Source organism: Aquarana catesbeiana, linkage group LG06 (genome assembly GCF_042186555.1).
Source record: "Aquarana catesbeiana isolate 2022-GZ linkage group LG06, ASM4218655v1, whole genome shotgun sequence".
Taxonomy (NCBI): domain Eukaryota; kingdom Metazoa; phylum Chordata; class Amphibia; order Anura; family Ranidae; genus Aquarana; species Aquarana catesbeiana.
The window spans coordinates 145,666,191-145,691,478 of NC_133329.1; the positions used below are offsets into that span (position 1 = coordinate 145,666,191).

General features: G+C 40.6%; 1 protein-coding gene across 1 annotated transcript in view; it reads right to left on the minus strand.

Annotated features, from left to right (window-relative positions):
• Positions 1-6,417: 6,417 nt before the first annotated feature.
• RSPH10B (radial spoke head 10 homolog B) overlaps positions 6,418-25,288 on the minus strand; it is an 88,690-nt gene continuing 69,819 nt past the window's right edge. The window contains exons 14-19 of the mRNA XM_073591012.1: positions 25,121-25,269; positions 21,279-21,386; positions 16,949-17,122; positions 13,109-13,202; positions 6,806-6,986; positions 6,418-6,704 (exon numbers count right to left, since the gene is read on the minus strand). Coding sequence (XP_073447113.1) covers positions 6,485-6,704; positions 6,806-6,986; positions 13,109-13,202; positions 16,949-17,122; positions 21,279-21,386; positions 25,121-25,269 — 926 coding nt within the window. The 3' untranslated portion in view covers positions 6,418-6,484. The remainder of the gene's footprint in view (positions 6,705-6,805; positions 6,987-13,108; positions 13,203-16,948; positions 17,123-21,278; positions 21,387-25,120; positions 25,270-25,288) is intronic.

The following is a 25,288-nucleotide window of genomic DNA, read 5'->3' on the forward strand; positions in this document are numbered from 1 at the left end:
TGAGGCTGATTAACCTACCAATATGGTTTTGGATTGTGACATTGAAATTAAGCATGCAGAGGAAACCAAGGAGAGCATAAACTATCAAAGCAGATAGTGTTCCCTTTTGATCCAAACACTTGTTCATGCTCCTCACTGAGACTGAGGAAAATCTCTGAACCAACAGATACCCTGTTTCCCCGAAAATAAGACCTAGCGTGATTGTCGGTGATGGCTGCAATATAAGCTCTGCCCCCCAAAATATCCCTAGTTAAAGTCCTTGTAGGTCTTTTTTTCAGGGTAGGGCTTATTTTCGGGGAAACAGGGTAGGGCTTATTTGGGGGGTAAGGCTTATATTGCAGCCATCACTGACACTCACGCTAGGTCTTATTTTCGGGGAAACAGGGTAAGAGGGAAGACCATAGGGTGCAATCTAAGTGTAGCATAAAAAGTACATTTATTAATAAAAAAGACAAATGGCAACTCGCATATATAAAAACAAGAAGCACTTGTCATCTAACCTGAGTCGGGTATAGCTGTCATCCCAGAGATGGTGGTACTAATCCAGACCAGGAAGCAGGAAACACCCACAAAGGACGGGTCTGCCAGAGGGATGCAGAAGGCTCTTCACAGCGTGGGAAAATTGAGTGAATTATGTCACACGCTGGAAGGAGTGAGGGGGTGTGGCTATGCGTTTTGAGATCGTTCAGCCTTTTAGTCAAGCCTGTCTAAAGACTGATCTTTTATGGCTGCTGGGACTACAAGGTTCAGCTCAGGCTGAGACTGCACTAAAAACTACAAAGCTGCCTTAACCTGGCACAGAGGGTATTTTACATGTATTAAAAGGATAAATTACAAACTAAAAAGCTAAAATCACATAATATCTGCAATCACCAACGATTATGTTATTTTAGCTTTCTAGTTTGGACAGGAGGGGCAGGCTTGACAATGAGGCTTGTAGGCCTCAAAATCCTTAGCCACACCCCTCGTTCCTCCCAGTGTGTGATGTCATTCACTTGAATTTCCAATGTTGTCAAGAGCCTTCCACATCCTTGGCAGACCTGGCTTGTGAGAGTTTCCTGCTTCCTGGTCTGGATTATTACTACCTTCTTTGGCATGACAGCTATGCATGATTGAGGTTAGATACCATTTGTCTTTTTTTTATTAAAAAAATTAGCTTTTTATGTTACTTCTAGATCCCCCACCCCCCGTGTTCCCACTTACCGTATTAAGGCTTTCTATAGAGCAGCCTTTTTCAACAAAGGTACCTTCTGGAATCTTTGAAGGTGCCTTGGCAAACTGCCTAAAAATTGCCCAAAAATTGTCAAAAAGCAGATGAGTGGATCAAGCCTGCCTTTTTTGTTACACAAAACCAAAGGTTTTTATTGTGCAACTTTAAAACCTTTGAGCACCGTGCACGCCAGCCACTGGCTTCCTTACAACTGATGTTATCATAGATTGATAAGGAGGATGTCAGGTGCCTGAGGACATCCTTGTTTGCCCCCTTCCCTGCCTTTCTCTGTCACTACCGGGGTCATGTTAGCTAAATGAGGAAGAGAAACACTGGAATACTAGTCAGTACCAGTATGAAAAGGTATATTGCTTTCCATAAATCATCTCAAACTCTAATGTTGTAGAGGCTGCTGCATTATGTAAAACTATTGGTTAAGTTTTTAGGCCCCGAGATATGAATGAATATAGTCCCTTTAGGCCTAAGAATAGATGAACAGTCAGAGGTGATGCTGGTTTAATTCTTGTCATGATCAGCAAAGAAAGGGATTAAAAAAAAAAAAAAAAAAAAAAAACATGCCTTAAGGTGTAACTAAAGGCAAAACTTTTTTTCCCCATTTTAGATAAAGGAAGGGTTATAACCCCTGTCAGTTTTTATTCGGTATATGTGTCCCACATGCGATATTTCCCTTCACTTCCTGCCCTTTTGCAATGAAAGAAAATGAGAGGAAATCCCTGCAAAGTGAGGGAATCCCAGGGTATCACTAAAACTAGTGTACCCATTGGAAGATTTCCCCTCTAATACTATTACTGGTGTCAACCCAAATTTTGGGATTTTCTTTTACTCTCACTGTCGATAACAGTAAACGTGCAAAAACCTCAGCGGGGCTTCCCAGTGATTAGCTGCGGGAGGCAGCCCCATTGAAAGCAATGGGAGGTTGCTGGCTCCCCCAGCTAATGCAGCAATTATCTGCGAGTGATTGGCCCTGGACCCAGATGCAGTGTGCCCCTATTGTCTCTTTGGCATTTCCCTTTTCTTCTGCAGGTTTGATTTAACATATTTTTTGCCTGTTGATCCACTCCTCCCTGTAGTTTCTGCTTCTAGGGTGACAACACTTACATGTGAGTCTATACAGCAGCAGTGTTGTCACACTAATACGTATACTCTCACTGCAGAGTTCCTCCACAGCTTCCTGGCTGGCTATTCTGCAGCTGCCACAATGCTATTTACAGATGTTCACTGAACCCAAGGCTATGAACCAAATTTCCGTCTTTTGACTGTGCTTGTCTTGGATTCCTTTATTATTCATTAAATAATAATAAATTCATTTGTTATTATGCTATGAAATTCATCCAGAAAGACTCAATAACTTTAGTTTATACAGTTGTAAGAATATATAGACCCAAAACATACCCACATCTCAATAAGTGCAAATGTAAATATAGTACGTGTAGATAGGATTGTTAAGGTACCAACAAACATCTTTAGTCATGAATTACATAAAAACAGACAGTTAAAGTATAAAAACTTTGGTACACCCCTGTTCATATCTTATTTAATGCCATGTTGTGGTATAGGTATAATGTGTGAGTCATACTACCTGTGACGGAAGAAGCAGTAAGGACTGTATTGAAGTGAAAAAGCTAGAAGAACTTGACCCTGCTCTATATCTGGATACCCTACTGTCAGTATCTACTATAAGGATCTGGTTATACATTGTGTTTCCACATGAGCTGCAACATATTATTCTAGTAATGCCCCTTTCTTAATCTTAATATAACTGGGATCCCGATCGGATTGAAATGCTTCTTCCTGTATTCCATTCTAGTCTCCTTTCTGCTAATCTCGGGATGGTCCACAGACGGTGGTTACAAATAGGTTATGTTATATCAGTTTTACTGGTCACCAACCATCACTCCTGATGAAGTTGAAATTTTCTCAACGAAACATGTAAAGTTATTGCTCAGTTAGTCGTCCTCCATTGTTGCTATTGTAACATGAATGTATTTTTAACAATATTGTAAGAAGATACCCTAAGCTCTATCTCTACTAATATATGGTATTAAATAGAACATGAGCAGGGTATGCCAAAGTTTTTATACTTTGAAATGTCTGTTTTTATGTATTACATGAATAAAGACATTTTATTTTATGTATAGTATGTATTGACACAACTTTTAGGTACCTCAAAAGCCCCATCTACTATACTTAAATTTATACAGCTAGCAAACTTTTCCAGGTCCACGTGTTTCCTTCATGACAGAAGGGTAGAGTTTCAGTTTTCATGTTTGTTTGTAGCTCTGTAATGCAGGTTGGTGTTAAATATTTTGAGGCTCTGTACAATCAGCAGAACACATTTTTTCAGTCCCATAGGTGGTAATTTAATCATTACTTCACTGTATCTATAGATGGCTGCAAATAAAGCTGACACGTCTATTGCAACAGTCAGTATTTACCATAGTCATACTTGTGACATGTTTAGAATGTGGTCCCCCCTCCCTTAGTAAATGGCGATAATGTGTAAAATAGCTCGGCGGTGCATTTTGTGTAAATTCTTGCTTGTCAGATTCATTTGAGGACAGCTGAAGCTCTTCAGTTGGCAGCTGTTCCCTGAGTGGCATTCCAAGTTCTGTGGTGAAAATCTTCTATGGTCAGGACCTTCCACCCAGACGCTTTCAGCTATTGCCTATTTTGTTCTTTCACTCTGTCACTTTATTTGCAGAAGCTCAAGATAAGAAAATATCAGACTTACAATTTAACTTTTAATAATATGTTTTTAAGGATAATTATGACACTCAACAAGGGCAGCCCATATATTTAGATTTATTTTTAGGGCAATATTCATACTTTTTTAATTTCCAGATTTGTGGTGGTCAGGAGTGGAAGCAACCTTCTGGCTTTTATCTGTCAGGTATTCTAAAAGATACTCTATACCGGCTCCCGCCATTTATATTTGGTTCAGTGTCATGCTGGACTTAAAATGTATCCATTTTCTTTTATAATAGCGTGGCCATGGGCTATTTTTGTGTCCAGGAGAGAGGGTCATTTTTTTCCTCTTGTGCCTCTTCCCCATTCCTTCAATATCCTTTCCTGCAGTAATTTTGGGTTCTGGTTTAAACAAGCTAAAAGGGGAAAAAGAACACCACAGATTTTATAAGCAGATGAGTTTCCTGATTTGGGGGGTATTCCAACTATACAGCAGGGATGAAGGAATGAATCTGGCCCTATTAGTATGGAAGGAGAAGGGTTAATGAGAGGATAGCCTGTGTATATCTTACAAGCATGAGCTTGTGGCCTGTTTTGGCCTTCAGGGGGATTTCCTTCCTTCCATGTCCCTGCACTCGCCCTGGGATATTTTTAGTAGCAGTGCCTCCTGGAACTTGAAAAGATCTAAAATTGTCATCAACTACCCTCCCGAGGAAGTTCATCCAAGAAACGCTGCGTCAGCTACAGATCCCTAGTCCACCACCTAACTAGCCAGCAGCATAAGTAACTTTCAGCTATATAAGTATATAATTCTTTGGAATATAAAGCTTCAGGATACTAGGGGGTGGATGGGATATAGATAACTGAGGCATTATAACAATTGTACTAAGAAGCACAATAATATATATATATACTTAAACTGTGTTATTTTATTTTTTTTAAATTCTACTAATAAAAAATGTTTATTTTTTTCCAACGATGGCTGTAATCTTTGGATACTTGAAAAGCCCGCTAACCTTGCTTTTTTGTTTTGTTGCTATGATTGTGGAATCATTTGGCATGAAGTATCCTCAAATGCTTGGTCTATAACTCATTATTCCTTAGACTGTGATTTTTTTTTTTTTATAGTATGACAATGAAGATATGAAAAAATACCTTGCCTGGTTGAAAAATAACGGCTGGCTTCACATTGCTGAAAAGCAGCTTGTGTGCTGCTAGGATCACCAGACACACACTTCTAGGTATCCTCACCTTTTTGTCCTACTTTGATCTCTAGCCATGCCTTCCTGGCGTCACAAAGTGCAAAGGAACACTTTTACCCAAATGTAACCTAGATGTTTACTCCTAAGTTTAGGGGGTACTAAGTGCAACTCTGCAAAACTCTGAAAATTTGGAGTGAGGTACTTTAGGGTGTCTGCTGTGAAGGGCTGCAGTTAGTTAATGTAAGATTTCACACGGTTACCAAAAATTAGGAACTGTGATATGATTCCATATAAGAAGAATGGATACATTAGATCCCATCTACATCATTGATCTGAGGTTTCAAAAGTCAAAATAATATATTTAGAAGGAGGGTGTGTGGAATCCCATGTCCTCAGTTTACCAAGTGTGCACCAGTCCATAAGGTGAAAAAGCCCAAGAAGATTTTGTGAATTCATAATTCAACCATTTAAAACAGCCAACTTTCTTATGTTTGAACTGTGAATTTTTAAAATCTTCTTGAACTCCTAAAGGTCAGGTGCCCATTTCTGTATGTTTATGTTCAGAAGCATTCTCTGGCACCCATAGAGGGGGGCATTATTGCTTTGGGAATTGCCTCCCCAAATCAGTGAATTTATCTGAAAATATCCTACATTTGATTGTTTGAATAAACATACTGTACGAATCCCATCACCTTTCTTCATGGAGTTTCCCAAATGATGACAAGTTTACAGTATGTCCAGCAATCTAAAGTAAGCCAATAGGATAGAAATATGAAGGCAGTCATTGCGAACTTATTTCTTAAAATGGATGTTCCAGGCCTGTCTTCTTTATGATTCCTTTACTAGAGAGCCACTGATCTCAAATATGCAAACACATATGGGGACATATAAAAGATGGAACAAAAGTGTAGCTTTTGCCTGTACTCCATTACACTCCATATTTTTTTTTTCAGTGAAAGAAAGATTAAAGGCCTCTGTCAGTTGCATCTGACCTTCAGTTGATCTCCATCTTACCTGCATTTGACCTGCAATTCAGCCGCAACCAAAGCATATCAACACAGGCCCTAAACCAGAATGGCTATTAAAGTCAACAGCACCTATATTGCCCCATGCAGGTTCCAACAATCACCTCCTCTAGAAAAGCATTGCCAATTCTCGAACGGCTGTAGGCTCAATGTAGAACCATTCACTAGAATGGAGGCAAAAAGTCAAGATACCTAATGCCCATCTCAGTGCATAATTTACCCTATGTCATTCTTCAATCATTTTACCACACACTATGATGCTCGTAGTCATTCATATTTTTAACATATAAAATTTATATGAATTTCTTAAACAGGGATACAAATATTGCCATAAAACAATCTTATTTTTTCTTCTTTTTGCCTGCTGCGGCAGTCTTTTTTGTACTAGCAGTAGATGGAGGGATGGAAGTGTCATCTTTATTTGTGATTAGGTCTTGTCCACTTTTGTTGTCATCCGTCTGGTCTTTGGAAGTCTGCATATCTTCATTTAAAACACTAGCTCTCTCTATCTCCATCTGCTCAATCTTTTTGGCTTCCTCTTCTGCCTTCAGTGCTTTAAGTCTAAATTAAAAAGACATCCAGCAAAAGAATTTTTATTAGGTTTTGTGTTATTCAGCAAAATTCAGGGAATCCAAATCATCCCTATAGATTTATGATGTTACCTTGCTTCTTCTTCTTCCTTGATCTGCTGCAGTCGTGCCTGTTCTGCTTGTCTCATTTTGTTTTTTGGGATTTCCGCCTTCAGTTTTTCTAAATGTTCGTAGGCCGGGAAGAATACGTTCAAAAAAAATATGTTGATCTGGTGGAACCACTTATCAGTAGCACCTTTCTTCTGCAGTTTTTCTGCAAAAATAATGAATGTTAACAGAGCAGTTAATTCTTGTGTGATTTCTTTTAGCCATCTGTGTCTCATTGGGGAGATTTCTCTTCACTTTCTGACCTGTATATTCTCTAGAGAGAGGATATCTTTACAATATGAAGGATATCCCCTCTTAAACAGTTGTCATGGGATCAAGTATCCCCGTTGGAAGATTTCACCTCTATCTCTGTTCTGGTGACTACCTTTGCTTTTATTCCTACCGACGTCGGTGATTAGGACAATTAGAGAGTAAATCTCTGTAACAAGACACAGAAAGCAAAAAATCTTCACAGTTGTTCTAACCCCTCACCACCCTATCCAAATCAAAAAAGAAGAGGTTTTGCCTTTAGTTATACTATAACCACTTCCCCATGGTGTAACTCATATATGTGTCAGCTTGCTCCACTGTTCTCCACTGTACTCATGACTGCGCTGTCATCGACAGCTCTAAGCCAATAAATTATGATTGGGAGCCGGTGGGATAGGCTCTTGATCATGTAACCCCTATGACACATAATCAGGATTGGAGGTCCCAGCATTCAGAGCTTATGGGGCAGGAAAATATGATGTAAGGCCTGGTTCACACCTATGCAGGTTGCAGTTTTCATAGCCCAGGTGCATTTTGCGGTTTTCAATACACGTTTTTGATCCATTCAAGTCTATGGAAGCAAAAACCAGAAAAAAGTTCCTGGCCCCTTCCATAGATTGCATAGATGTGAACTACGTCCATAGTAAACCATGTTAAATGGACTGTAGTGTGTTTCTGCAAAACTGAAAACGCACTAAAAAAAATGCATAGGTGTGAACCAGGCCTTAGAGTGGAGAATGAAACCAGCAAACCAAGAGCTGTGTTCATGGTTACACAATGGCAACAAGTCTGATCTTGTAATGATCAAAGTGTTCAAATTAAAAGCTTGTGCATGATGGCTATACATAATAGGGAATACTTCTGAAATTGATAATTGGGTGTCATTTCCTACCATACCATATTTGTTACAAAGTTAAAATAAAGTTTTAAAACATAAACTGTAACACAGAGTATAACATTTCAGGGGCCCTGGATTTTTGTGACCTGTGGCACGTAATACAGCAACTTTTACAAGGATTGTTCTAAATACAAAAAAGGAGGCATATGTCCATAGCTCCCAAATGTTCCTGATTTCAAGGGATTGTCCCTGATTTGGAGCAAAGTTCCTCTGTCCCTCTTTCCTCCCTATTTGTCCCTCATTTCGGTCTAATCCAGTGTTTCTCAACTCCAGTCCTCAAGGCGCCCCAACAGGTCATGTTTTCAGGATTTCCCTTAGATGAAACAGCTGTAGTAATTACTAAGGTAGTGAAATTGATCAAATCACCTGTGCAAAATAATGGAAAGCCTGAAAACATGACCTGTTGGGGCGCCTTGAGGCTGGAGTTGAGAAACACTGGTCTAATCAATATAGATGATCTTTCAAAAAGTGTTTCCCAGTGCTACACCTTGCATCCAATTTCTAAATTTCAAAAGCAAGTCAGTATAAAGGAATAATAGTGGTAAAAAAAAGCACATGTGGGTTTAACTAATCATTTTTTTGTATAGTTCTCTTTTAAGGGGGTGTGGCAGGGTGTGTGTCCTATGCCTACATACTTTTACTAATAGGTGCCCCTTGTTCCTATCTCAAAAAGTTGGGAGATATGTATGTCATACTGTGCACCTGGTAGGCTGCTAAAATTCATTAGCATGTATTGTATACATTCATTTTGTGCTATTTATATATGAGCTTAAACACAAAATGTAATATATAGCAGCTTACCAAACCTTAGATATGGTGGCTGCATCAGTTTTCCTTTCTTAAGCTTTTTCCCCTTTGTTTTCACCTGTTGAGCTAGCCTGCAACACAATTTCTGTATTAGAGAGTGTACCCACTCTGGATGAAGGAGCACAGGGGTACCTTTGGACAGCAGCATCGTCAGGCTAGGGGACGGGGAATGAAGTACTAGTAGATTTAAATACGCTAACAAATTGCTGAACTCCAACAAATACTTTATAATCCGTTAAAGCAGTTTTTTTCCTTTTGGGATAAAGGTTGTACATTAATTAAAACTGCTAATTTTAAGCACCCCTGCCAGTGTTAAATGATTTGTCACATATAACTGTAAGAGAGAAAAACAACAGACTTACTGACTGAAATTACCAGATGAAAATAGAAGAAAGAAATCCTAGAAAAAGAAAACTAATACAGCTATCACTAATATAGCTATCGCATCTAAGAGTTGGTAAGCTGCGATATAATAAATGTATGCTTTGGGGTTTAATACTGCTTTCAAGCAATCTTTTCTACTTGTTATGTTTAGTAAAATATAAACCATTCAGTGTATAAACAGCTCACTGGTACATAAGAGAATGAATACTGACATCTGTCCCCTTTCCCCCTCTTGTGACACCTCACCCTTGTCTTGTCCTTAAAGTGGAGTTCTACCCACTTTTACAACTCTTCAGCATCCCTCACTAAACTGTGCACTGTAAACGAATTGGATATATTTTTTTTTTCTCAGCACCTACTGTATATCTGCTGTATGCATTCTTCACTTCCTCCTCCCTGGCCGCGGCCCATCGCATCATTTCCTGTTTGCAATGCCTTCTGGGAAGGGGGGGGCAACTTCCTCTGACACTGCCATTGCTATGAAAACCTGACCTGAAACCTATTACACTGCTTGTGCTGCACTGAGCAGGTGTGAGATCTGCAAGGATGAGATCCAAGGAGAAATACAGTCTGGCTTCAGATGCCCACACTTAAGATGGCCACGACCTGCTGTAAGTTTATAAAATAACAAACTACTGCTATAAACTAACAAAACAGACCTTAGTTTACAGACTAACTTTACTAGAATACATTAAGCTTGTGTATTATAGGGGTGTTTTTATTTAAAAAGTATAATTTCGGCTGGAACACCACTTTAACACAGCATAGCGAAGGTGAAGCCAGTCTGTGATCCACAACGTACATCCTAAAGAGGATCTGAATTGTGGAAGCTGTGCCCCCCCCCCCCAAAAAAAAAAGCAGGCAGAAGGCAAAGACCTGGTCACCAGTATTTCCTGTGGTGTCCCTGCGGCTGATTATCCACCATTATTGACTTACTATTACTTGTTCTGCATTGTTTTGTGTAGAGGTGGCCATCTTGGTAGAGGCAGGGCTTTTGCGTCCCAAAGTCAGAGCCTCCAGCAAGGAGAACAGTGAGCAGCACGGTGGTGACATCACCAAATCTCACTCCAAATATCCTGAGACTAGCAACCAGAGGCAGAAGTACCTTATGTCTCACACTGGCTGTAGTGGGCAGAGGCAGGGCTGGGACAAAGAGGGGGGTGCAGGAGGGGTAGTTGCCCCCAGGTGCTGGTATCATGTAAGATGGGGGTTGCTGCAAGGAGAGTTCCTGCTGCTACAAGCTGACAGGAGTAGTGACAGTAGCATCACTACATCTGTCAGCTTAGCCCTGCCTGGAAAAGACAAGTCACATCTGGAAAGGAAGAAAGAGCCAAGAGGAGGTGCAGGCTGTGCTCTCTCTCCCCTCCAGTTTCACACTCCTGCCACTGCAGTGCTTCTTGATCGGGACTTGTCAGATCAGGACTGGGTAGGGTTTGCTTACCTGCCCCGTCACTTCCCAGCAAAAAGTGTGGGTGGGGGGTGGGTATGCAAACCCTATAAAATTGTGACCTGACTGCCAGTGGTGTTCCCGAGCCATGATCCCATACCCATAAAGAGGCGGCATCTCTCCCCCCTAGCAGCTTGTCAAAAGTGTTAAAAGTCACCTTCCCCTGGGCTCTTCTCCAAATCTTATGTGTCAAGATGAGGAGGAGCCTAGGAGGAAGGACATCCCACAGCCTTCTGCCACATTTCATCTGAGGTTTGTGTGTTGTGGCAAGTAGAGGACTGCACTGGACACATTGGGGTGGAGGAGGGGGTTCACAGTAACAAACATTTGTACTGGGGATGGGAGTATTTGTGCTAGGAGGGGGAGGGAGAAGAGGATTTGTGCTGAAAGAGGGGAAGGGCGGATTTTTGCTGGGAAGGAGAATTTGGGAGGTAACAGGGGTAAGATTTGTTCTAGGAGGGAAAGGGGGGGGGGGGTGCTAGGAGGGATTTGTGCTGGAAATGGGGAAAGGGGGGGGGGGTTGAACTGGGAGGGGAAAATGGATATTTTGGTGGGATTTGTGCTGGAAGAGGGTATTTGGGGGAGCGGATTCGTGCTGTGAGGGGGAATATTGGGGGAATGTGCTAGGAGGAGTGATTTGGGGGATTTGTGCTGGGAGAGGGATAGGGGGAGGGATCTGTACTAGGAGGGGAGATTGGGGGGGATTTGTGATGGGAGAAGGGATCTATGCTGGGGGGGGTAAGATTTGTTCTAGGAGGGGAAATTTGGGGGAGACAAAGGATTTGAGCTGGGAGGGGGATGGTGGGAAAGGGTAGAGATTTGTGCTGGGAGGGGGGATTTGAGAAGGGGGAATTTTTGGCTTGCAAAGGGAATTCATTTTTAGGGGTAAGTGTGCAGATGAGTGCTTGATTTTTTTTTTTTTTTTTTTTTAGGAGGGGAAGGAAGTGATTTTGCTGACACATAATGCTCATACATCTGGTGACCTTGTCATGAAGTGCCACACATACCAGGGAGTGTATTATTTTTCAGGAAGAATTCCATGCAAAAGGTACTTTTTCAGGGTACTGCTTGGTTACAAATAACATTTATAAATGTACCCTAAAACACAACAAATCTTCACTGTGTGTTCAGTTCCATTTTAAAAGTGCCTTTGTCTTTCAATTGGCTGTCCTGTGTCCTCTATATATGTCAGTGACACAGGTGAAGAGGTTAGAGACAGCGAAAAAAAGTCAAAATATACATAACAGCAAAAGTTCTGTGTTGTCTAGTTAGGTTGCATGTTTCTGGGGAAACAAGCAATGTATTTGAAATAGCTGATTCTGAAGGTACTAGTAAGTTTTCATACTTAGGGAATGGATTTTTTTTTTAATTTAAAGTGGGTTAAATCGCTTGCATCAACTGCTTCATAACTTATTTTATTTTACTCCTTGGCATATCTACTACTTGCTGCTTTACATTCAAATGTGGAATTATACTGCCATCTTGTGTTTATAATGATATTGCATGATCTTTAAAGCAATCCTGTACTAAGCATAAAGTAAAGTAATCAAAGTATGCTGAACAGTAGATACCATAACCAACAGGTTGAACGAAAAAAAAAAGAAAAAAAGACCCGATTCCCCCATCCACACATTTGAGGTGGGTGGGGGAAATCACCCCCCCTATGCTAAGTTGAAAGATTCGATTTGTGTACAATCAGGGTGCCCATACATGAAAATGAACCAGCCGAGTTTCAATTCATGTAAGGCTGGCTTAATAGGAGAAATCCCCCACTTTGTAGAGTCCTCCACCCACTTTCTGTTGTGTCTATGGGGCAGGATGTGAAGAGAAATCGCCCTGACACAATGGTGTAAAAAAAAAAAAAAACACACACACATACACAAAAGGATTTTTGATCATTCTCTGCTCTATCCAAAATGAGAAAAGATCTTGATTTTATACTTTATGACCAAGAAGCAGGTTAATGTGGTTAGGGAAACCATAGGTATACATCAAAGGGATTCTTTTGTTTTTTTTTAACTTATGAAAATGATTTTTTTTATTTTTCTAGTTGTACAAAGGGGTAGCCATATTCGTTTTTATAAGCAGAAGGGGCTTCTTTATGTAGTGCTCTGTGCGATAATGTAGTTTTCATCTATTGTAGTAGACATCTATTAGTCTATAATGTTTCTTTACTGCTAGACTGTTATCTCAACAACTCAGCAGGGATGCTGTGTCACCTGTCTAATATGCTATTAGCCACTACAGGAAGACTACAAATTTGTACATGTAATACAAAAATGAACTGGAACAGATAACAAGAACAAACTTCAATGAAACATCAACATGGTTTTAAATGAAAAGTTACACTAAAGATGCATTGATGATATGCTAGTATTGTTTTCATTATACTGATTCACACAAGCAAATCATTTTTCTTGGATTCCGCATTGTAAAAATAGAACCTCACTCTCTCATTACATTTCCGAATGCCAATACTAACTTGTGGACTGGAAAGGAAGAGGGGGGCTCCGTTTCTCCTTTGTTTTTAAGGCATTAATCAGATCCTGCTCTAGCATCACATAATCACTCTTATTCTGTAAATTAAGCATAAAGGAGAATTAGGATTGTAATACACATCATTTATGCTTGTGAAAACAACAAAAATCACAATGTTCCTTATTTACACTAATGGTACAATATTAAAGCTTGTATTAAAGCTCTGTAGTTCTTGTATAGCATTTTTATGTCCGCCTAATGCTGTCATCTTGTCAGACTATGTGAACAGCTTATATATTGGTATGGAGCATATTTCAGATAATTTTGGTTGACACTGGAGACATTTTCCAGTACCAGTCTATCAACATAATTCGTTCTGACATTGAGGTCCAGTTCACACCATAGAAAAGCAGTCCGGATGCGTTCCAGATGCTTTTCTGCATGCCTGTTTTTGATGCGTTTTTGGTGCGTTTTTGTTGCAGTTCAGTGCATTTTTCCCCCCTCTTTTTTTCTTAACTTTAAATAAGAACATGTGTGTTCCAGTGCGTTTTTGGTGAATTTAGGTGTGTTCCTGTGCACTCCAGTGCGTTTTTGATGCTTTTTACAGCGTTCCAGTACAGTCCAGTGCAGGAAAAATGCAGCATGTTCTACTTTTTTTTCTGGAACTGGAACACATGGGAACTGCAAGCTCCGGTGTGAAGTATGCCATTTGAAAACCATATAACCTACTTTCCATGCAGAAAAAACGCCCTGGACTGCATGTGGTGTGAACCAGCCCTAATTCTTTCAAATTTGTCATTTTGTTTTCAACTTTTCCAGTACTGATGTATTATGCCTCTCTATAAAAATAACCCTGAAGAAGTCAGACCCATAAAGAAGCTTATAATGTCCCACTCGCACAAAGGACCAGTTTAACTAAGAGCCAATTTGAGAACTACAGTCTATTTTTAGTAAACACATATTTTAAAATAGTATCGCAATGTTTTACTTTATAGTAGAACTAAAGGCAAAACAGGTAAAGGGAGGGTTATAACCCATGTTCAATAACCCACCTCAATTTTTTTTTTTGCCATCTGTGACCCGTTGGTTGGAGATTTCCCTTTGCTTGCCACAACAGGAAGTGAGGGGAAATCCCTCCAAAGCGAGGGAATCCCTGGTTGTCACCAGGGTCACCAGAACTAATGTTCCCATTTGAAACTCCCCGTCTCTATTTCTGTCCTAAAATGTGGGATGTGGAGTTTTATTTTGCTTTTTACTCAGTGATAATGGTAAACATTACAATTAGGTTGGGTAAATGTCCCTAACGGGGGGGGCACTGACAACAATAAAAACTGGACAGGTGTTCTAATGCTATCTACTCTATCCAAAACTAAAAAAAAAAAAAAAGTTTTGCATTTAGGTATGCTTTAAGTCCCTTTCACACAGATGGTCAGATCATATCTGCCTGTAAGTTTTTCAGGCTGATCTGAACTGAATCTTTATGTTAGGTCTATAGGCAGGCAGACGGCAGGCAGATGTAAATGGACATGCATCTGTTCACATCTGATTATCTCTGAGACCATCTAGGTCCAAAATGAAAAAACAGAAGAGTTCTGTGTCCTTTTCCATTTTTTTTGGGACATAAATGTGATGCATCTGATGTAGTCTGATGTAACTGGTTGCACGTCCGTTCACATCCTGCCTGCCCAGAGACCTAACCTGGGTCCAAGAAGCCCAGATTCCTGCCAGCAGCTGCCCATATAAATCAGCCCGTACTCCCTTGGTACATCATCCTCCATGATGAATGAGCCCAGGGCCATGGTACCGAAAAAAGAGAACTTCACTAACTGGTGAAATTCGGGTCCGTGGTGCAGCAACTTCCAAGAAATTTAATACACAGAGGAGGCAGAATTTTACAGATGTAATTACCATATTTATCGGCATATAACACACACCTTCATTTTAGGGGGGGAAATTTCAAGAAAAAAACTTACATTTTAAATAAAGAACTTTGAAGCAAAATAAGGGTCAGTTTCCATCAATGCAGCCTCACCATTGCCCATCTGCTCCATCCTGATCAATGCCATCTGCAGCCTGATTAATGCCATCTGCAGCCTCACAATTGCCCATCAATGCAGCTTGATCAATACCCATCTGCAGCCTGATAAATGCCCATATGCAGCCTCACCATTGCCATGAATGCAGTCTGATCAATGCTCATTCGCAGCCTCACCTCAGATTACTGCTGCCTCGGAGGGGACAGGGAGGGGTGCTGGACGAGTGCCGTCAGATTACATACAGCGAGAATCTCCTGTTTACTCGGCGGCCTCTTTAATACAAAGTAACGCCTCCTGGACCGGCTTCTATGATAGACAGAACACTGGTCCAATGCCAGCCCAGGAGACGGGACTTCCTATAACAGAGGCCACTGAGTAAACAGGAGATTCTCGCTGTATGTAATCTGACGGCGCTCATCCCGCCCCCTCCCCGTTCCCTCCTAGGCAGCCCATATAGCAGTATTGGCATATAACACGCACACACTATTTCTACCCGATTTTCAGGGTGAAAAAGCACATGTTATACGCCAATAAATACAGTATTCAAGGAATGTGTATGGAAGTGTGTATCTATGCAATGTAATTCAGATTTTAAGTGGGATGTAGTTTTCAGGGCAATTCTGAAACATACACATTTAATATAGTGGATCAGACCTCAAAAGCAAACATACATTCAAATATTCAAGTTTTCCAGGTAGTTTATAATGAGGTAGGCCAAAAAGAATAAGAAAGCCCTCCACTGAATCTGTGTGTGAAGCACAATATTATCTTGTAAAAACAAAACATAACTTCCAACACAAATCCCACAAACAACGGGTTTTATTTCTTATGTTTGCATAGTGGGCAGAGTCATACAAATCATTCCTTTATGTCACTTGCTCATCCAGTACAGTTGGTCAAACAGCATTAAGGAATGAAGAATAAAAGAGCAATGAGGAATGAACCACTGGTCTCTAAAATTGGTGATGGAGGTTACATGGGACATGTAAATACCTTCTGATTAAAGAATTAAAGTGGTTGTAAAGCCTTGGGTTTTTTACTTTAATGCATTCTATGCATGTGTACCCCCTTACCCTCCTTATACTTACCTGAGTCTGATCCTAATCCAGCAAGGTGCATGAGAGCAGCAGCTCTCCCAGCTATGTCTCCCCTCAGTGCACAGATTGCTTGCAGTGGGAGCTGTTGGAACAGGGGCAGGGCCGAGCCATTGGCTCCCACTGCTGTGAATCACTGAGGTAATGACTGAAGTCATGACGAAGTGCTAACATTTGCGCGAAACGCGTCTACCGCTTTGTCCTCTGCTCCATCTGTTAACCACTTGTCATATGAAGCTTCCATAAAAGGATTTTTGGAGGTGCAGCCATCCGGAATTATTTCTTCATGTTACACAGCATGCGAATTGGGCTATCACCTGACTAGTGTGTGTGGGGATTAACCAGAGACTCACTCACCTGGAGTGGATTTTCTTGTTTCATTGCTGTCAATCACTGACAGTGAGCCAATCAGAAGAGGGAGGGGGCAGATACGAGTCACGGCTCTGTGTGTGAATGGGCACGCAGAGCCGCGGCTCAGGAGCAAGCCTGCTTAGGTGCCCCCATAGGCACTTGGCAGGAGGGAGGGGCCAAGAGCGCTGGGGGGGCGAGAAGAGGAGGATCCGGGCTGCTCTGTGCAAAACAACTGCACAGAGCAGGTAAGTATAACATATTTGTTATTTTTGAGAAAAAAAAAAACAAGACTTTAAAATCACTTTAAGTATTATATATCAATAGAGAGATTGAGAGAACAAAAATGTTAAATTTAATACTAACCAGCTGTGGATGATCTAGCACATGATCTGTTACATCTTCTGGGATCTCATCTGTAACAGACAGTTGACTTTGTTCACTTTGAGGAAGTTCACTGAGTGATTGACTTAATAGCTCATCCGTGACATAGGTGATAGCACAGCCAAACAGCGCCTCAAAGAACTCAAGGAATGTAAGCTGGCAAGGAAAAAAACTGGTTAACTATATATATATAAAATACCTTTTAAAATAAATAATATCTCAGAGCTTCTCCTATCAATATAAATTCTGCATTATACTGTTGTGCTAATAGGTTTACATACCCTGGCAGAATTTATGCTTTCTTGGCCATTTTTCAGAGAATATGAATGATAACACAAAAGCTTTTCTTTCACTCATGGTTAGTGTTTGGCTGAAGCAATTTATTATCAATCAACTGCGTTTACTCTTTTTAAATCATAATGGCAACAGAAACTACCCAAATGACCCTGATCAAAAGTTTACATACCCTGGTGATTCGGCCTGATAACATGCACACAAGTTAACACAAAAGGGGTTTGAATGGCTATTAAAGGTAACCATCATCACCTGTGATCTGTTTGCTTGTAATTAATGTATGTGTGTATAAAAGGTCAATGAGTTTCTGGACTCCTGACAGACCCTTGCTGCACTGACATTTCTGGATTCTGAGTCATGGGGAAAGCAGTTGAACTGTATAAAACAGAAAAGGGATATAAAAAGATATCCAAGGAATTGAAAATGCCAATCAGCGGTGTTCAAACTCTAATCAAGAAGACCAACCAAACCACGGTCAGGTAGACCAACTAAATTTCAGCCACAACTGCCAGGAAAATTGTTTGGGATGCAAAGAAAAACCCACAAATAACTTCAGGTGAAATTCAGGACTCTCTGAAAACATGTGGTGTGGCTGTTTCAAGATGCACAATAAGGAGGCACTTGAAGAGAGATGGGCTGCATGGCCGAGTCGCCAGAAGAAAGCCATTACTACGCAAATGACACAAAGTACCCCACTTACAATACGCCAAACAGCACAGAGACAAGCCTCAAACCTTCTGGCACAAAGTCATTTGGAGTGATGAGACCAAAATTGAGCTTTTTGGCCACAAGCATAAACGCTACATTTGGAGAGGAGTCAACAAGGCCTATGATGAAAGGTACACCCTTCCTACTGTGAAACACGGAGGTGGATCGCTGTTGTTTTGGGGATGTGTGAGCTACAAAGGCACAGGAAATTTGGTCAAAATTGATGGCAAGATGAATGCAGTATGTTATCAAAAAATACTGGAGGAACATTTGCAATCATCAGCCAGGAAGCTGCGCATGGGACGTACTTGGACATTCCAACATGACAATGATCCAAAACACAATGCCAAGTTGACCTGTCACTGACTACAGCAGAATAAAGTGAAGGTTCTTGAGTGACCATCTCAGTCTCCTGACCTCAATATCATTGAGCCACTCTGGGGGAGATCTCAACTGTACAGTTTGTGCAAGACAGCCCAAGAATTTACAGGAACTGGAGGCTTTTTGCCAAGAGGAATGGGCAGCTTTACCATCTGAGAAGATAAAGAGCCTCATCCACAAATACCACAAAAGACTTCAAGCTGTCATTGATGTTAAAGGGGGCAATACACAGTATTAAGAATTGGGGTATGTAAACTTTTGATCAGGGTCATTTGGGTAGTTTCTTTTGTAATTATGATTTAAAAAGAGTAAACACAGTTGATTGATAATAAATGGCTTCAGCCAAACACTAACCATTAGTGAAAGGTATGTTTTTGGGTTATTATTCATATTCTCTGAAAAATGGCCAAGAAATCATAAATGCTGCCAGGGTATGTAAACTTATGAGCACAACTGTATACAATTATAGAGAGGCTAACACCTACTGTATGTGAAATCACCAAATACAAAAGATAAGAATATCTATTATATATTGTGCAGTTCTGCGTTAAGAAAATATTTTCCATTTCAAGTGCAAAAATCAAATATTATATTATACTCAAATATTCACTGTAATACAAGTGTCATCATACAAATTCACACCATGCTGTCACTGATACGCGACAAGGCCACTCTCAGCCTCATCCTGCACAAAGACTTTCCAGCTTGCAGACTGAGAGCGATCATCGATGGGTTTGATTAACTACCCCAAATCAATCACTGCCACCAGATACTGTATTTGTCAGAAATATCAATGCTCACAATATTAGTGATAATACTTATGACATAAAATAAAGGTCTGTAGCACACTCTCACCACAGACAGGTACTGTATATCCAGAGAGATCATCATGTATGTTTTGATTTTTTATTAAATTCAAAATAAATGCATTTGATGTTATTTGAAGTTTTGAATATTAATTACACTGTTGGCCTTGTGCTGTTTTCTTTATTATAAGTGTTAATTCAATCTAATCTATAAATCACTGTAGAAAGTGTAGCAACTGTATAGTAAAGCCCACAGCACCATCTACAATCTGCAGGAAAGATCTGCATCTGAAGTATTTCAAAGAAAACCTATCATTAACAACCATTGCTGAACTTTGAGCATGCTTTTTTTCTTGCTGTAACTGGCAACTGGCTTCAGTACTTTCTAAATATTTCAAAACTTGACCTGAAACAAGCATGTGATACAGGGCCGTCTTTAATATTGATTGGACCCTGGGCAAAACTTTTCTTGGGCCCCCCCCATGAAGTTTCGCTCTCCACCTGCTCTGAGACATACAATAAATAGCAGCTAGACTCAAAATCAGTTTACTGAATCAGATCAGGCAGCTATTGCGATTGGTTGCCAGAGGTTACAGTGTATCATTACCGCTCACTGACTGGTTGCTAGAGGTTACAACACACATTACGGCTCACTGATTAGTTGCTAAAGGTTACAGCACACGATTTCTGCTTGTTGATTGGCTGCTAGAGATTACTGTGGATATGACCTCAGGGGGGCATGATATACATATTAATGGTGCCGGCCGCTGCTATTTACATATGAATGCAGCTGCTATTTACATAAGCATGTAAACACAGGGTCTGCAGGTGAGTCATCTTTACACAACAAAAGGGCAGAACTGGGCAGCATTAGTAGCAGCACTTCACACTGAGATATTGGAACACAGCACCGGACTAAAACCTCAAGGGATGAGGGAATTTAAACCAGGATAGTTGGCAAATATGAGGCAGCTGCTTTGGCCCCCACAACAATGACAGGGCCCAGGGCAGCTGCCCCTTTTGCCCTGCCTTAAAAACGGCCCTGATGTGATATCTGTAGTCTGAGTGAAGTCAGAATCTCTGATCTGGGTACTGACAGCAAGGCAACTAGCATTTTCTAAAGGAGAAGTCAGCAATGGCAGTCTTCATATGTTGGCCACATACTCAGATTTGTTTTAGAAGTGTCATGTCAATACACTTTGTCAGCTACTGTTATCTGAAACCATAACCATTCATATTGTGTCCAGTCAGGTAGGCCAAAATGCTAGCCAAACACACATACATTTCTCTTGTTTAGCCCCCAACAAATTGTTGTAGTTGTTTTTTTTTGTCCATCTCTTAATGGCAGTTCCGCATAAAGAAATGAAAGAACCCGAATAATTTGTTGGGAGCAACTTATGGCACTGTAATAATAGCTGGTTTGTGGGCTAGGGGTACAAATAAACTATGGAGGTCTTACAGTATATGAATTGATGAATGTTGACTTGAGAGACCGTTTTATCTATTTAGGTATAATAAAAAGAAGTTTTAATACAAACTGTGTGGTACCAGTGGTACCTCAAAATACAGATTTTCTAATCCGTAGATATATTTGTGGTTTTGCGGATATAGCACCAAATAAGAATGCCTTCATTTATACTATAAATCTGATCTGAATCTAACAGGATGCAGTCATTTTTAGGCCAACAATTTTTCACCTTGTTCCTTCAATTTTTCAGGCAAATTTTAAAGAGCCGCGTGGCACCTATAGGGCCACTGCCAGCTTAAATTAAAGCCAACTCAGCGGAAATTGGACAAAATTCTATGTGTGTGTGTGTGTGTATGGCTAGCATTATACTGTACAGCTGTTCATAAATTGGGGCAAGATCTGATTGTACACGTTACGATCTGACTGTACAATCTTTTTTCGATCTCTAGACCTTTTTCAGATCTATTAACATCTATGTAGAGTAAGAGCCCATCTGATTGGATGCAGACTCAATAAATGGTAGGAGCTCTCACATTACATACATTTGATAAATCTAAAATCTGACTGTCATGTGTGTAGCAAGCATTACATGGAAAAGGAACAATTCATTTATGACTTATATTCACAAGATGAAAGAACAAGAAGAAAGTCTCACCTCTAGTTCAAGATTGATTTCTTTGCCATTATGTACAGCGGGGTCGTCCGCAGCTAAGATTTCCACAATCTTCGTAACAGTAAGATCTTGGTTTTTGATTTTGAAGTCCTGTATACACAGCATAAAATATTTCTCATTGTAATCATTGGGTACACATATAAAGTGTTACTATGATAGGATCATTGTCATATTAAAGTGGACCAATTACAAAAATGACACTTTGCATGAATCAGTACAGCATGTCATTACTACCAAATAACATTACATTTTTAATATAAGTACCTCCTTCTTGCCCTTAATAAAAATGCTTCCCTGACCCCTTATAGCCTAGCATAACAGCGTAACAACATTACCTCTGTCTATCTAGATGCATTGTGGTCATTTAACATAAATAGTGATTGAGGGTAGTCCATTCTTTTCATTAAAGAGCCATACACACGGGCTGAATATCGGACAGTTCAATAGAAACCAGTCGAAAATTTGGCCCCTGTGCATGGCAGCCATTCTGCCAGAAGCCGCCCTAACGTTGGGCTTCTGTCAAAGGAGCATGACCGAAAAAGGTCTGCCAATCGGCATCCGACTTGCCACTGGCTGAAAGCGCTGGCCCGTGTGTTCTGGTAGGGGGTCCATCCCCCTGTCAGGACACAATTGCTCAGCGGGAGAGATCACTGTACTATCATTGGATAGTTAATACAGGATCTCCTCCCGAGCTCTTCAGTTTTCTTTTTTTCGTCCAGCCTGAAAATGATAGTGTGTGCCAGGCTTAAAGCAGACCTTATCAATGATATGAGAATGAACAGAGCCCATATGGTAACAAGCACATGTGGCTGCCCCCTTGTAAGTACCGTATACAACTACAATCTATAGATAAAAACAAGGTTTTTTTTAAAATGGGCACACTTTGATTTAAAGATTTATTTTTATATCTAAATCATTAAAACTGATCTCCAGGCAAACAGCTAAATACACAGATGAGATCAAAATAGGGGAGCTGTGTTACCTGGCAAATGATTTGTATAGCTGCCCTGTCAGTCCTCAGATTTACATAGCTCTGCCACACAGGACAGCTCTATCTAACAGGGCAGGAGACCTGATTTTTATCTGCTGCAGTTAAAGAGGTTCTTCACTCTGGAAAAAAAAAGATTAAAAGTCACCAGCTACAAATCCTGTAACTGCTGACTTTTAATAACAGGACACATACCTGTCCTGGGATCCAGCACTGTCCTCGCCTGGGCTAGTTCTTCATTGGCCTTCGGGTTCCTGGCACTGGCTGTGCTGCTTGTGGCTTCACAACCAGGTGCCCATTGCACATGCACAAGCCACACTGCACTTTGTGAATGGTCTCACAGTCTTCTGGGACTTGACGTGTCCCAGAAAATTGCAGGGAGGGAGGGAGAGAGGAGAACTTTCGCTTGGATCGCCTAGGCTATCCGAGTGGAAGTGGGAGCGGGTACCTGTCAAAACTAGGTACCCGCTCCTGCCCACCAAAAAAAATTGCATGCCCATCAGTGTGTCAGCAAACAAAAGGGTGTTAGTTTAACCACTTAAGGACTAGGATTTGTCCCCTTAATGACCAGGCCATGTTTTGCAATACAGCACTGCGTTGCTTTAACTGACAATTACACGGTCGTGCGACGTTGCACCCAAAAAAAATTGATGTCCTTTTTTCCCCGCAAATAGAGCTTTCTTTTGGTGGTATTTGATCACCTCTGCAGTTTTTATATTTTGTGCTGTAAACAAAAAAAGAGCAACAATTTTGAAAAAAAAAAAATATATATATTTTTTTAATTTTTGCGATAATAAATATCCCAAAATTAAACAAAACAAAACAAATTTCTTCATCAGTTTAGGCCAATATGTATTCTTCTTTATATTTTTGGTAAAAAAATTGCAATAAGCGTATATTGATTGGTTTGCTCAAAAGTTATAGCGTCAACAAAATAGGGGATAGATTTATGGCATTTTCATTATTATTTTTTTTTTTTACTAGTAATGGCGTCGATCTGCAATTTTTAATGGTACTGTGACATTGCGGACAGATCGGACACTTTTGACATATTTTTGGGACCATTGACATTTATACATGAATCGTTGCTATAAAAATGCACTGCTTACTGAGTAAATGTCACTGGCAGGGAAGGGGTTAACACTAGGGGAGATTAAGGGGTTAAATGTGTTCCCTGGGAGGTGTTTCTAACTGGGGAGTTGGGACTGACCGGAGGAGGAGAGAAATCTCTGTTTCTAATCACTAGAAACCGCAGATCTGTCTCTCCTCCCCTGTCAGAACGGGGATCTGTCTGTTTACACTGACAGATCCCCATTCTGGCTCTCTGTGGAGCGATCACAGGTGGCCGGCGGACATTGTGGCGGCCGGTGGGTGCGCACCCCCTATCGCTTTTAAAGCACCCGACGTACGCCTACGCCAATTTGCCCAAGAGAGCCAACCTGCCGCAGTATGACGCCGGCTTGTCCTTAAGCAGTTAAAATCATGAGCTTTTCTTGCTGTAGGTCTTGGAGAACTCTCATCCTGGTATTACCACGTCTTTACCAACTTTTTCTTCTCTTTATTCTAACAATGCTTTTTTTCTGCTATCTTTTCACGTTGCTGTTCTTCTGTCTTCATGAGCCTCAATTTTATGAGCCTCAATAACATTTTTCTCACGATGAGAGCCATGTAAGGACACTTTTTACATTTAGATGAAATTGTTGTGTTTGAGGCAATCAGGAGTGTTGCCTAAAATGTTTGTAAATGTTTTTTTTTTTTTAAAGAACAAACATGCCTTTACTTATCTGTTCTGTGAAAAGGTTTTGCACAGAGCAGCCCCAATCCTCTTCTTCTGGGGCCCTCCGCCACAGCTCCAGGCCCCTCCTCTTAATCGGGTGCCCCCACGAAAAGCCGATTTCCATGGGGGCACCCATGGAGGCTCGCTCCTGAGTCCCGCTGCTACATCTATTGACATAGACATCGGAACTCGGCCCCGGCCTCGCCCTCATGTCACAGCTTTTAATTGACAGCAGTGGGTGTAAACCTGATTCATGAAATCTGACCTGACACATATATATGTAGTGTTTACTTATCTCTCTCCAAAGCCCTGAGTCCTGTGTCTTTCTGCGGTTTCGTTCTTCTGTTATCAGCATGACAAACTTCTGACAAGTTCTCCGAGACGGGAGATAAAACCAGCCTTAAATTTGTGTTGGGATGGGTGCTATAAGTAGATTAGCAGAGAGCTTGTCTTGTCACAGCACAGCTCTGAATATATTTTCATTCTTCTGCCTATGTGGAATGGGGGGGGGGTGTGCCTTTCCTCCAAACAGCTGTCAGACAGTGTAAGCCAAGACTACACTCCTACTGCAGAATGAGGAAGTCCAAATTCTAACATGATGTAAGAATTCTAAAGAATATAGCAAGCTGAAGACAGCAAATATACATGTAAAACTTATGTAGGGAGATTTGTTTCATCTCTGTGTATCATCTGCGGCTGTTCACTTCACTGGGTATAGGAGAGGGTTTACATCCACTTTAAGGCTTTACAACCACTTTAAGCACAGTGCATTTACCTCTGTCAATGCGATGCACTGAAGGGCTGTATCTTCTCTGGGTACCTTTCAGAGTGAATGAAAACACATTGCAATGCATATATGGTGTACTGTGCTTCATGCACATAACAACAAGGGTTAACAACCGAATAAGTGTAAAAGGGAGCCTAAAACACTGGTAAATACAAATTTTAACTAGACAGAGAGTCGATGTTCTGAAAGTGTTCAGGGAAAAGTTATGGATATTTCATACGCTAAAGGACAACTTGGAAACTTTTCAATAAAAAGAGGAATAATTTAGTTACATTCATCATCCAGATGAAACGCCTCATGGTCATAGTGGGTTCATAAGGTGGGGATGTATTTTTCTGGCAGCAACTTTTGTAAATGTCCCAACACTTGTCAATGTAAGACATTGCATACTCAATCTTCTGGGCTTCATGGAATAAAAGCCCTGTAAATGACAAAAGAGA